This window comes from Neovison vison, chromosome 5 (genome assembly GCF_020171115.1).
Source record: "Neovison vison isolate M4711 chromosome 5, ASM_NN_V1, whole genome shotgun sequence".
NCBI classification, from domain to species: domain Eukaryota; kingdom Metazoa; phylum Chordata; class Mammalia; order Carnivora; family Mustelidae; genus Neogale; species Neogale vison.
The window spans coordinates 27,458,037-27,472,670 of record NC_058095.1 but is presented as its reverse complement, the minus strand read 5'-3'; the positions used below and the strand labels follow the sequence as shown (position 1 = coordinate 27,472,670).

Below are 14,634 nucleotides of genomic sequence, written 5' to 3'. Positions count from 1 at the left end.
GCAATTTTTTGGTGTTTTTGGGGGGGTTTTCTACAAAGAGTATTTTAAAAAACTTAATCTTATCATGTTTTTCCCAAATGTGGAAATTTTCAAGGGTCTCTATTTACTCTTAGGATAAAGACTAAAATCCCTAACTAGGCCTATAAGACTTTCCTTGTATTACCTACTGGTCCCTAACTTACCTGACTGCCGCCTCTCTTCTCACATTCCATACTCCAGGCACATAGGATTGCTTTCAGTTTTCAAACATATTATGCTTCTTTCCATACCAGGTTTTTTTAAAAAAATTTTTTATTTTTTATAAACATATATTTTTATCTCCAGGGGTACAGGACTGTGAATCGCCAGGTTTACACACTTCACAGTACTCACCATAGCACATACCCTCCCCAATGTCCATAACCCCACCCCCTCTCCTGACCCCCCTCCCCCCAGCAACCCTCAGTTTGTTTTGTGGGATTAAGAGTCACTTATGGTTTGTCTCCCTCCCAATCTCATCTTGTTTCATTTATTTTTCTCCTACCCCCTTAACCCCCCATGTTGCATCTCCATTTCCTCATATCAGGGAGATCATATGATAGTTGTCTTTCTCCAATTGACTTATTTTGCTAAGCATGATACCCTCTAGTTCCATCCACGTCATCGCAAATGGCAAGATTTCATTTCTTTTGATGGCTGCATAGTATTCCATTGTATATATATACCACATATTCTTCACCCATTCATCTGTTGATGGACATCTAGGTTCTTTCCATAGTTTGGCTATTGTGGACACTGCTGCTATAAACATTTAGGTGCATGTGCCCCTTTGGATCACTACATTTGTATCTTTAGGGTAAATACCCAGTAGTGCAATTGCTGGGTCATAGGGTAGTTCTATTTTCAACATTTTGAGGAACCTCCACGCTGTTTTCCAGAGTGGTTGCACCAGCTTGCATTCCCACCAACAGTTTAAGAGGGTTCCCCTTTCTCTGCATCCTCGCCAGCATCTGTCATTTCCTGACTTGTTGATTTTAGCCTTTCTGACTGGTGTGAGGTGATATCTCATTGTGGTTTTGATTTGTATTTCCCTGATGCTAAGTGATGCGGAGCACTTTTTCATGTGTCTTTTGGCCATCTGGATGTCTTCTTTGCAGAAATGTCTGTTCGTGTCCTCTGCCCATTTCTTGATTGGATTATTTGTTCTTTGGGTATTGAGTTTGATAAGTTCTTTATAGATTTTGGACACTAGCCCTTTATCTGATATGTCGTTTGCAAATATCTTCTCCCATTCTGTCAGTCGTCTTTTGGTTTTGTTAACTGTTTCCTTTGCTGTGCAAAAGCTTTTGATCTTGATGAAATCCCAATAGTTCATTTTTGCCCTTGCTTCCCTTGCCTTTGGCGATGTTCCTAGGAAGATGTTGCTGCAGCTGAGGTCGAAGAGGTTGCTGCCTATGTTCTCCTCAAGGATTTTGATGGATTCCTTTCTCACTTTGAGGTCCTTCATCCATTTTGAGTCTGTTTTCGTGTGTGGTATAAAGAAATGGTCCAATTTCATTTTTCTGCATGTGGCTGTCCAATTTTCCCAACACCATTTGTTGAAGAGGCTGTCTTTTTTCCATTGGACATTCTTTCCTGCTTTGTCGAAGATTAGTTGACCATAGAGTTGAGGGTCTATTTCTGGGCTCTCTATTCTGTTCCATCAATCTATGTGCCTGTTTTTGTGCCAGTACCATACTGTCTTGATGATGACAGCTTTGTAATAGAACTTGAAGTCCAGAATTATGATGCCACCAACTTTGGCTTTCTTTTTCAATATTTCTCTGGCTATTCGAGTTTTTTTCTGGTTCCATATAAATTTTAGGATTATTTTTTCCATTGCTTTGAAAAAAATGAGTGGGATTTTGATAGAAATTGCATTAAATGTGTAGATTGCTTTAGGTAGCATAGACATTTTCACAATATTTGTTCTTCCAATCCAGGAGCATGGAACATTTTTCCATTTCTTTGTGTCTTCCTTAATTTCTTTCATGAGTACTTTATAGTTTTCTGAGTATAGATTCTTAGCCTCTTTGGTTAGGTTTATTCCTAGGTATCTTATAGTTTTGGGTGCCATTGTAAATGGGATTGACTCCTTAATTTCTCTTTCTTCTGTCTTGTTGTTGATGTAGAGAAATGCAACAGATTTCTGTGCATTGATTTTATATCCTGACACTTTACAGAATTCCTGTACAAGTTCTAGCAGTTTTGGAGTGGAGTCTTTTGGGTTTTCCACATATAATATCATATCATTTGCAAAGAGTGATAGTTTGACTTCTTTGCCGACTTGGATGCCTTTAATTTCCTTTTGTTGTCTGATTGCTAAGGCTAGCACTTCTAGTACTATGTTGAATAGCAGTGGTGATAATGGACATCCCTGCTATGTTCCTGAACTTAGCAAAAAAGCTTTCAGTTTTTCTCCATTGAGAATGATATTTGCGATGGGTTTTTCATAGATGGCTTTGATAATATTGAGGTATGTGCCCTCTATCCCTACACTTTGAAGAGTTTTGATCAGGAAGGGATGATGTACATTGTCAAATGCTTTTTCAGCATCTATTGAGAGTATCATATGGTTTTTGTCCTCTCTTTTATTAATGTGTTGTATCATATTGATTGATTTGCAGATGTTGAACCAAACTTGCAGCCCTGAAATAAATCCCACTTGGTCATGGTGAATAATTCTTTTAATGTACTGTTGGATCCTATTGGCTAGTATTTTGGTGAGAATTTTCTCATCTGTGTTCATCAAGGATATTGGTCTGTAGTTCTCTTTTTTGATGGGATCCTTGTCTGGTTTTGGGATCAAGGTGATGCTGGCCTCATAAAATGAGTTTGGAAGTTTTCCTTCCATTTCTATTTTTTGGAACAGTTTCAGGAGAATAGGAATTAGTTCTTCTTTAAACGTTTGGTAGAGGGGCACCTGGGTGGCTCAGTGGGTTAAGCTTTCAGCTCAGGTCATGGTCCCAGGATCCTGGGATCAAGCCCTGCATTGGGCTCTCTGCTCGGCAGGGAGCCTGCTTCCTCCTCTCTCTCTCTACCTACTTGTGATGTCTGTCTGTCAAATGAATAAATAACATCTTTAAAATAAATAAATAAATAAATGTTTGGTAGAATTCCCCTGGGAAGCCGTCTGGCCCTGGGCTTTTGTTTGTTTGGAGATTTTTTGATGTCTGTTTCAATCTCCTTACTGGTTATGGGTCTGTTCAGGTGTTCTATTTCCTCCTGGTTCAGTTTTGGTAGTTTATATGTCTCTAGGAATGCATCCATTTCTTCCAGATTGTCAAATTTGTTGGCGTAGAGTTGCTCATAGTATGTTCTTATAATTGTTTGTATTTCTTTGGTGTTAGTTGTGATCTCTCCTCTTTCACTCATGATTTTATTTATTTGGGTCCTTTCTCTTTTCTTTTTGATAAGTCTGGCCAGGGGTTTATCAATCTTATTAATTCTTTCAAAGAACCAGCTCCTAGTTTCATTGATTTGCTCTATTGTTTTTTTGGTTTCTATTTCATTGATTTCTGCTCTGATCTTTAGGATTTCTCTTCTCCTGCTGGGTTTAGGCTTTCTTTCTTGTTCTTTCTCCAGCTCCTTTAGGTGTAGGGTTAGGCTGTGTACTTGAGACCTTTCTTGTTTCTTGAGAAAGGCTTGTACCACTATATATTTTCCTTTCAGGACTGCCTTTGCTGTGTCCCACAGATTTTGAACCATTGTGTATTCATTATCATTTGTTTCCATGAATTTTTTTCAATTCTTCTTTAATTTCCTGGTTGACCCATTCATTCTTTAAAAGGATGCTGTTTAGTCTCCATGTATTTGGGTTCTTTCCAAATTTCCTCTTGTGATTGAGTTCTAGCTTTAGAGCATTGTGGTCTGAAAATAAGCATGAAATGATCCCAATCTTTTGATACCAGTTGAGACCTGATTTAGGACCCAGGATGTGAGGTATTCTGGAGAATGTTCCATGTGCACTGGAGAAGAATGTGTATTCTGTTGCTTTGGGATGAAATGTTCTGAATATATCTGTGATGTCCATCTGGTCCAGTGTGTCATTTAAGGCTTTTATTTCCTTTTTGATCTTTTGCTTGGATGATCTGTCCATTTCAGTGAGGGGAGTGTTAAAGTCCCCTACTATTATTGTATTATTGTTGATGTGTTTCTTTGATTTTGTTATTAATTGGTTTATATAGTTGGCTGCTCCCACTTTAGGGGCATAGATATTTAAAATTGTTAGATCTTCTTGTTGGAGAGATCCTTTGAGTATGATATAGTGTTCTTCCTCATCTCTTATTATAGTCTTTGGCTTAAAATCTAATTGATCTGATATAAGGATTGCTACCCCTGCTTTCTTCTGATGTCCATTAGCATGGTAAATTGTTTTCTGCCCCCTCACTTTAAATCTGGAGGTGCCTTCGGGTCTAAAATGAGTTTCTTGTAGGCAACATATAGATGGGTTTTGTTTTTTTATCCATTCTGATACCCTGTGTCTTTTGATTGGGGCATTTAGCCCATTAACATTCAGGGTAACTATTGAGAGATATGAATTTAGTGCCATTGTATTGCCTCTAAGGGGACTGTTACTGTATATTGTCTCTGTTCCTTTCTGATCTACTACTTTTAGTCTCTCTTTGCTTAGAGGACCCCTTTCAGTATTTCCTGTAGAGCTGGTTTGGTGTTTGCAAATTCTTTCAGTTTTTGTTTGTCCTGGAAGCTTTTATCTCTCCTTCTATTTTCAATGATAGCCTAGCCAGATATAGTATTCTTGGCTGCATGTTTTTCTCGTTTAGTGCTCTGAATATATCATGCCAGCTCTTCCTGGCCTGCCAGGTCTCTGTGGATAAGTCTGTTGCCAATCTAATATTTTTACCATTGTATGTTACAGACTTCTTTTCCCCGGCTGCTTTCAGGATTTTCTCTTTGTCACTGAGACTTGTAAATTTTATTATTAGGTGACAGGGTGTGGACCTATTCTTGTTGATTTTGAGGGGGGTTCTCTGCACCTTCTGGATTTTGATGCTTGTTCCCTTTGCCATATCAGGGAAATTCTCTCCAATAATTCTCTCCAAAATACCTTCTGCTCCCCTCTCTCTTTCTTCTTCTTCTGGAATCCCAATTATTCTAATGTTGTTTTGTCTTATGGTGTCACTTATCTCTCAAATTCTCCCCTTGTGGTCCAGTAGCTGTATTTCCCTCTTTTGCTTAGCTTCTTTATTCTCTGTCATTTGGTCTTCTGTATCACTAATTCTTTCTTCTGCCTCATTTATCCTAGCAGTGAGAGCTCCATTTTTTATTGTACCTCATTAATAGCTTTTTTGATTTCAACTTGGTTAGATTTTAGTTCTTTCATTTCTCCAGAAAGAGCTTTTATATCTCCTGAGAGGGTTTCTCTAATATCTTCCATGCCTTTTTCAAGCCTGGCTAGAACCTTGAGAATCATCATTCTGAACTCTAGAGCTGACATATTACCAATGTCTGTATTGATTAGGTCCCTAGCCTTCGGTACTGCTTCTTGTTCTTTTCTTTGTGGTGAATTTTTCCGCCTTGTCATTTTGTCCAGATAAGAGTATATGAAGGAGCAAGTAAAATACTAAAAGGGTGGCAACGACCCCAGGAAAATACGCTTTAACCAAATCAGAAGAGATCCCAAATCCCGGGGGGGGGGGGGAAGAAAGGGGATAAAAAGAGGTTCAGGAAAAAAAAAGAAGCAATTAAAAAAAAGAAAACAAATAAAGAAAAAATATAAAAAAGAAAAAAATATATATATATATTAGATAAACTAGCTAGAAAACATTAAAAAAAGAAAAGGGTGAAAGTTTAAAAAATTTAGCAGAAGAAGAAAAAAAATTGAAAAAAAAATTAAATTAACTGCAAGACTAAAAATCATGGGTTGAAATCCATGAGCTCTGTGCTTTGCTTTCTCCTCCTCTGGAATTCTGCTGCTCTCCTTGGTATTGAACCTGCACTCCTTGGTAGGTGAACTTGGTCCTGGCTGGATTTCTTGTTGATCTCCTGGGGGAGGGGCCTGTTGTAGTGATTCTCAAGTGTCTTTGCCCCAGGTGGAATTGCACCACCCTTACAGGGGCCGGGCTGAGTAATCAGCTCGGGTTCGCTTTCAGGAGCATTTGTTCCCTGAATGCTTTCCATAGAGTTCCAGAGGACGGGAATGAAAATGACGGCCTCCCAGTCTCCGGCCCAGAGGAGCCGAGAGCTCGGGGCCCCACTCCTCAGTGCACCCTCAGAGAATAGTGCCCAATTACTCCCATCTCCCTGGCCTCCTGTCGCGCTCCGAGCTCACCGAGCCTGCGACTGGTTCAAGGTAACCCTGAGCTGAGAGCTCACTCCTCGGCTCTGTCTCTGTAGTCAGCTTCCCTGTTCTAATACTTGCAAGCTCTGCAACACTCAGACACCCCCAATCCTTCTGTGACCCTGTGGGACCTGAGGCCACGCTGACCCTGCGTGGGCTTCACCCAGTTTAGCCTCTGGAGGATGTCCCTCAGCAGAACAGACTTTTAAAAGTCCTGATTTTGTGCTCCGTTGCTCCACCGCTTGCCGGGAGCCAGTCCCTCCCCCCGGCCGTCTATCTTCCTGTTGCTTTGGATTCACTTATCTGCCAGTCCTACCTTTCAGAAAGTGGTTGAATTTCTGTTTCTAGAATTGCTGTTCTTCTTCTCTTCAATCTCCTGTTGGATTTGTAGGTGTTTGCAATCTTTAGATAAGCTATCTAGCTGATCTCCTGCTGCCTGATGTAGTCTCAGCCTGCTACTTCTCCGCCATCTTGACTCCTCTCCATATTGGCGTTTTATATGTCATTCCTGCTGTATCATTTTTCTTCCTCTTCATTTTATGTTACGAATTCTTTCTGGTTTAGCTCATACACCATTTCACTGTGAAATTATTCTCTTATATGCTCTCTCATTGCATCGTGTGCTTCTCCTGTACTGCATTGATCACAGTTGTAATGGTTGTTTCCCCTGCTATAACGTAAGCCAGGAACTATAAGCCATATTCATCTTCACATCTCTAGTATCTAATGTTGCTTTATGTAAGTAAAGCTCAATAAATATTTGTCAAATGAATTAATGAACTTATTCTAATCCTATTTTTGCTTTCATGATGAAAGCTTTCTTGTGTGTGTGTTTTGCTTTTTTGTTCTTGTCTTTAGATACATATGATTATTATAAAATATGTCTTAATTTGGGGTAATTGAGCATTTAATTTTGAAGTCTTTGGAATTAACTATCAGTATTTAATGGAGAAGCTATGATAAATATTTTTCATCATTTTATAAAATTCTAAATAGGCATAATCAGTTCAAATATCATTGATTAACGAGTTACTTACATTTTTTTCTTAATAAGATATATTTTGAATATACAAAATATTAGAATTAAGTAAGTATAATAATTAAGTAGATACATGTCATATATGGATTTTTATAGGAATACTCATCACGGAAATAATATAGACATCTTCCAGCAATGGCAAGAAGTCCAGTTTAGCTTTTTGAAACTAAGATAACCAGAACTTAAAAGCCAACAAACAAAAACTAAATTTATTAACTTTCCAGGCAAGGCAATATACAGCAATGAAGAATTCACTGACTAGTTTGCAGAGGGGGAAAATTCAGAAATTTAAAAAAGTGTTTTAAAACTTTTAAATTTAAAAAGTGTTTTAAAAAGTGAAAATTCAGAAATTTTTAAAAGTTTTTTAAAAAGTTTAAAAAGAGATTTATAATGTTTATACTTATAACAATGGAAAACTATCACACTGTATAGGACAGAATGAATCCATCGGTTAGTACATGATTGATTAAAACAAATCCCGTTATTCAGCAGTCTGAAAAGAGTCTTCAATTAGGTCCAGTTGGTGGTATACTGGGTACACTCAAAATTTATGATCAGTTCTCCACATAAGCTAGCTAGAACTGATTCTTGATGAAATACAACATTCAGTTTTAATAAAATAAAGGCAAATGCTGCTATAAGAGGAAGATGTTCCTTGTACTGATTGGATGAATGAATAGAATTTGGATTATCGTAACTAGGATGGGGAACATTTTTATTTCTATTTTTTTTTTGGTGGGAGGTGGGGCAGGACAGGTAGAGGAAGAAGAGAGAATCTTAAGCAGGCTCCATGCCCAGCATGGATTCCAACATGGAGCTTGATCTCAAAACCCTGAGATCATGACCTAAGCCCAATTCAAGAGTCGGATGCTTAACCAACTGAGCCACCCAAGTGCTCCTACATCTATTTTGTAATCAGTTAGATTTACACTGTGCCTTTCTTTAGAACATCTCAAAAACACTTATTAAGATGGGGAAGCTTTTCTTATTTAGCTTTTGCTACACAACAAAAATGCCTCAAAACTTGGTGGCCTAAATCAATAGTAATTTATTGGCTCATGATTTTGCGGGTTGATAACTTTGGGCTGAGCTTATGGCTCACTTCTGCTCCACATCATATCACTTGGACTCACTCATATACTGAAGTAAGATGTTGGCTGTTTACAAAAGTAATGGCAATAACTGGATCATCATCCAGCAGGCTAGCATAGGCCCAGCGCCAACATGGTGGTGGAAGGTACTCTAAGGTCAATAAAATAGGGCTAGCTCCAATGTTCAAACATTTTTCTTTTTCTTTTCTTTTTTTTCCACGTTTCTTGTGATATAATTGTTAACATTTTTCAACTTTCTGCATGCATCATGTTTGCTAATGACCCATTAGCCAAAGCAAGTTAGTTGGCCACAGCCAGACACAAAGGATGCAGAAATAGATTCTATCTCTCAATGAGAGGAGCTGCAAATCAGGTTGCCTACAAATGGACATGTGCACAGGAATGAAAAGAATTTTTGACCATTTTTTCATTTTACCATGTTTTAAATGTGGATTTATACTTAGATCTGCCTGTAGTTTATGTCTACCCTACATTATGCAAAGAATTTCGAATGCTATAAAGTTCTGTTGATTGATGTACATATATATCCTCATGAGATAATGCAGACCACAGAAGAGAAATTTTATTCGCTCCTGAATGAGTCACATAATCAACTTAAAATCCATTTGGATTATAATTGGAGTCTCATTTACAGTAGCCCTGAAATACAAACTAGCCTTTGTTTCTTAACGAGAGGGAGGAAATGATGTCTGAGCAGAGACCTAAAGGACGTAGAGGATCTGGTGAAACAAAGAGAGGGAGAAAAGTATTTTAGGCAGATGGAAACATGACAAAAACCCAGGTTTGTTGATCCATTTTTATATTTCACTGATTGGTACACATAAGAATTTGGAGATACCCAGTACTTATTATGCAATATTGTTTACTTTTCTTGTTCTGCATTGGACCCTAAGCTTTATAATGGCAATTTATAGCAGGTACCCAAGAAATGTTTGCATAATGAATGAGTAACTGATTGACTTAGTGAGTAACTGAGTGCTTGAATGAAGAAAGGTACAGACAAAGAATAGAAAGTCATGCAAGAATGAAGATAGTGGGGGTGCCTGGGTGGCTCAGTGGGCTAAAGCCTCTGCCTTTGGCTCAGGTCATGATCCCAGGATCCTGGGATCAAGCCCTGCATCGGGCTCTCTGCTCAGCAGGAAGCCTGCTTCCCCCTCTCTCTCTGCCTGCCTCTCTGCCTACTTGTGATCTCTGTCTGTCAAGTAAATGAATAAAATCTTAAAAAAAAAAAAAAAGAATGAAGATAGTGGGTGCCTGGGTGGCTCAGTTGGTTAAGTGTCTGCCTTTGGCTCAGGTTGTGATCCCATGGTCCTGAGATGGAGCCCACACTGGACTCCCTGCTTGGCAGTTGTGGAGGAGAGGGGAGTCTGCTTCTCTCTCTACTCCTCCCCCTTGCTTGTGATCTCTCTCTCTCTCTCTCTCTCTGGTAAATAAAATATATATTTTTTAAGAACACAGTTAGAAATTAGGGAGAATGCTGTATAGAGAGATGGAAAGGAAAAGGAGGACAGAGAGAGAAGGAGAGGAAGAGATAGGTAAGGCAGTAGAGGGAGAAAGAGTGGTGGACAGACTGGAGAGCCAACAGAGAAGGGACTGGTGGAACTGAGATCAGTGGTGGAGATTCGGCTGCATCTCATTTGCATCAGAGAAACTTAGCACTTCCTTTAAAATCCTAATTTATCTTCCAGCAGCTCAGAAACAGGTCCTTGTGTACTATTAAGCCACTTCCATATTTTTTTTTCAAGCTTCAAAGATTATTTTTGAAGGCCTGTTTACCTTGAGAATTTTGAAGTCCTTATATGGGCATAATAAAGAAATGACAGATTTTGATTGATTCTTTTGGATTATTAGAGGTATCCAATTTGCTTGTCCTAACTGAAAAGTCTTTTGCATTTCCAAATCTGTCAGATCACCTTAGTCTTTTTTCTTTGAAAGATGAAGACCTGCTTTAAACAAATTGTATTTGAAACCAGCAGCTATTTTGATTATTCTGAGTCATTTTGGTGTTTCAATCAAAACCAGCTCAGGGGTTTTGAAGTCCTAATAGGGATGATGAATATGGGAACAATTAAAATCATGATACTTTCTCCACTTCCAACCTGGGTAATGTAGCTCTCTGAATATACAGATAACTATTATGCTTAGAGGCTGTCAAAGTGTTTGACTCTAGATATTTAAAGGAAACATATATTCCTAGACAGAAATCAAAAGTTTGAGCCGAGGCATCAGAATCACCTAAGATGCTGGTTATAAATGCAGCTTCTAGGCTTCCACTCTAGACTTGGAATTAGAATCTTTCCAGATGATTTCTGTGTCCTGAGAAGAGAGAGCCCTACCACTACAACGCCTTAGTGCATTCAGCTTTGCTTTTAGGTATATGTGGAAGCTTATAGAGCTATTTTTAGTACTTCTTACATATTGTATTTTGTTAGTAAAATAAGGCTCACCTCTATAAAAAGTCAAATAATACTAGAAGACAGCCTATGATTTAGCCAAATTCAGTAAGTGCTGGGAGGAGGAAGGGTCACTTCAAGCCTAAATCAAGAAAGATCTCATGGGCAGTGGGGGCGGGTGCCTGGGTGGCTCAGTTGGTTAAGAGTTTGCCTTCAGTCCAGGTCATGATCTTAGGGTCTTGGGATCAAGTTTGGAATCAGGCTCTGTGCTCAGCCCCAAGCAAGCCTGATCTCATGACCCTGAGATCACCAACTGAGCTGAAATCAAGAGTCAGAGGTTTAACCGACGGAGCCATCCAGGGGCCTCTTTCAAGGCTCTGAATTCTTCTTTTCTGCCATTTGAACAATGTGAATATGTCTGAACTCAATATGTCTTTTATTTCAACATCCTTTAGAATAAGCAAGATGAAGGAGAAGATTAAACAGAAACAAGAACAAAGACAATGCATAACAGAAGTCAAAGTTCAGGTGGCCAATACAAGGAAGCAGGCTCTGCAGGAACAGTTCAGTGAATGGATTGTAGATCCAGAAGGAATGATTCCCCTGGCAGTGGTAAGAAAGGGGGATATTGTGAAGGGTAAGTGGGGTGGGTGATAAGAGGATGACTGCTGCAATATTGAGTGGAGTGCTAAAAATGGACGTCTTAATTTTCAGTCTTGCTGAGGTAAGCTGCTGACTCCTGACCTGTCTAGTCCATGAGAGTTAATTTCTTCAATTTTTTCTTGAGCATTAAAAAAAAGAAAAAGATTCTATGTAGATTTCTAAAATATTGACTCTGGCTAATGTTCCCAAATTCTTCATAATGGATAGACATAGCTTTCATTTATTTCTTTGTTTTTGTTGGTTTGTTTGTATGTAGGTGACCAGTCCCTTCTGTAGACTAAGAGCATGTGTCTTTTAGATTCAGAAAACAACTGTACTCTAACAGTTATGATCTCAGGGTCTTGAGATGGGGCCTTCGTATGGGGCTCCCTGCTCAGCAGGAAGCCTGCTTCTCCCTCTTCCTTTGCAGCTCCCCTTAGTTGTGGGTTTTCTTTCTCTTTCTGACTCTCTCTCTCTCTCTCTCTCTGTCAAATAAATAAATAAATAAAATCTTTTTTTTTTAAATGGGCAAAATACCCGAATACTTCACCAAAGACATACAGATGGCAAGTAAGCATATGAAAACATGCTACACATTTGTCATCAAGGAAATGAAAATTAAAACAGTGAGATACCACCACACACCTATCAGAATGGTCAAAATCTGGAAACCTGACAACACCAAATGCTGACCAAGATGCACAACCACTGGTGGGAATTGTTGGTGATGACACAAAATGGTATAACCACTTCGGAAGACAGTTTGCAGTTTTTTATAAAACCAAACATACTCTTACTATACGATTCAACTACCATGCTTATTGGTATTTAGCTGAAGGAGTTGGAAACTAATGTCCACAGAAAAACCTATATGTGGATGTTTAGAGTAGCTTTTTTCATAATTGCCAACACTTGGAAATACCAAGATTTCTCTCAGTAGTTGAAAGGATAAATAAACTGTGGTACATCCAAACAATGGAATATTATTCAGCACTAAAAAGAAATGAGCTTAAAAAATAATACTAAAATGGAGGGGGAGGAGTCAAGATGGCGGAGAAGTAGCAGGCTGAGGCTACCTCAGCTAGCAGGAGATCAGCTAGAGAGCTTATCTAAAGATTGCAAACACCTGCAAATCCATCGGCAGATCGAAGAGAAGAAGAACAGCAATTCTAGAAACAGAAAAACAACCACTTTCTGAAAGGTAGGACTGGCGGAGAAGTGAATCCAAAGCGACGGGAAGATAGACCGCAGGGGGAGGGGCCGGCTACCGGCAAGCGGCGGAGCAGCGGAGCACAAAATCAGGACTTTTAAAAGTCTGTTCCGCTGAGGGACATCGCTCCGGAGGCTAAACCGGGGCGAAGCCCACACGGGGTCGGCGTGACCTCAGGTCCCGTGGGGTCACAGAAGGATCGGGGGTGTCTGAGTGTCGCAGAGCTTGCGGATATTGGAACGGGAAAGCCGGCTGCAGAGACAGAGCCAACAGTAACTCGCAGCTCGGAGTTGCCTTGAACTGGTCGCAAGCTCGGTGAGCTCGGAGCGCGGCGGGAGGTTAGGCAGACGCGAGTTACTAGGAGCTGTTCGCTGAGGGCGCACAGGGGAGCGGGGCCCCGGGGTCTCGGCTCCTCCGGGCCGGAGACCAGGAGGCCGCCATTTGTGTTCCCGTTCTCCGGAACTCTACGGAAAGCGCTCAGGGAACAAAAGCTCCTGAAAGCAAAGCCGAGCAGATCACTCAGCCCGGCCCCTGGTAAGGGCGGTGTAATTCCGCCTGGGGCAAAGACACTTGAGAATCACTACAACAGGCCCCTCCCCCAGAAGATCAACAAGAAATCCAGGCAAGACCAAGTTCACCTACCAAGGAGTGCAGTTTCAATACCAAGGAGAGAGCAGCAGAATTCCAGAGGAGGAGAAAACAAACCACAGAACTCATGGCTTTCTGCCTGTGATTTTTTAGTCTTGCAGTTAATTTAATTTTTTTCTTTTTCATTTTTTTTTTCACTTCTTCTGCTAAAAATTTTTTATAACTTTGACCCTTTTCTTTTTTAACGTTTTTTAACTAGATTATCTAATATATATATATTTTTTTCTTTTTTATACTTTTCTTCATTCATTTTCTTTTTTTTAATTCTTTTTTTTTTCTTTTTTTTCTTTCTTTTTGAACCTCTTTTTATCCCCAAATCAGAAGAGATCCTAATCTCTTCAATCTTTTTTTTTTTCTCTTAATTCTTTTTTAAATTCTTGATTGAATTTTTAATTCAATCTCTTTTTTTTAATTCTTTTTTTATTTCTTTTCTTTCTTTCTTTCTTTTTGAACCTCTTTTTATCCCCAAATCAGAAGAGATCCCAATCAGAAGAGTTGGGAGATCCCAATCAAAGGAGATCCCAATCAGAGGAGATCCCTCACCCAATCGTGAGGGAGGAGAAATCCCCCCTCACGATTTGGGATCTCTTCTGATTTGGTTAAAGCATATTTTCCTGGGATTGTTGCCACCCTTTTAGTATTTTACTTGCTCCTTCATATACTCTTAGCTGGACAAAATGACAAGGCGGAAAAATTCACAACAAAAAAAAGAACAAGAGGCAGTACCAAAGGCTAGGGACCTAATCAATACAGACATTGGTAATATGTCAGATCTAGAGTTCAAAATGACAGTTCTCAAGGTTATAGCCGGGCTTGAAAAAGGCATGGAAGATATTAGAGAAACCCTCTCCAGAGATATAAAAGCCCTTTCTGGAAAATAAAAGAACTAAAATCCAACCAAGTTGAAATCAAAAAAGCTATTAATGAAGTTCAATCAAAAATGGAGGCTCTCACTGCTAGGATAAATGAGGCAGAAGAAAGAATTAGCGATATAGAAGACCAAATGACAGAGAATAAAGAAGCTGAGCAAAAGAGGGACAAACAGCTACTGGACCATGAGGAGAGAATTCGAGAGATAAGTGACACCATAAGACGAAACAACATTAGAATAATTGGGATTCCAGAAGAAGAAGAAAGAGAGAGGGGAGCAGAAGGTATACTGGAGAGAATTATTGGGGAGAATTTCCCCAATATGGCAAAGGGAACGAGCATCAAAATTCAGGAGGTTCAGAGAACGCCCCTCAAAATCAATAAGAATAGGCCCACACCCC

General features: G+C 39.4%; 1 protein-coding gene across 1 annotated transcript in view; it reads left to right on the top strand.

Annotated features, from left to right (window-relative positions):
• Positions 1-14,634, top strand: part of EFCAB5 (EF-hand calcium binding domain 5) — a 175,546-nt gene that overhangs the window by 66,232 nt on the left and 94,680 nt on the right. Inside the window, exon 8 of the mRNA XM_044248235.1 lies at positions 11,319-11,475. Coding sequence (XP_044104170.1) covers positions 11,319-11,475 — 157 coding nt within the window. The remainder of the gene's footprint in view (positions 1-11,318; positions 11,476-14,634) is intronic.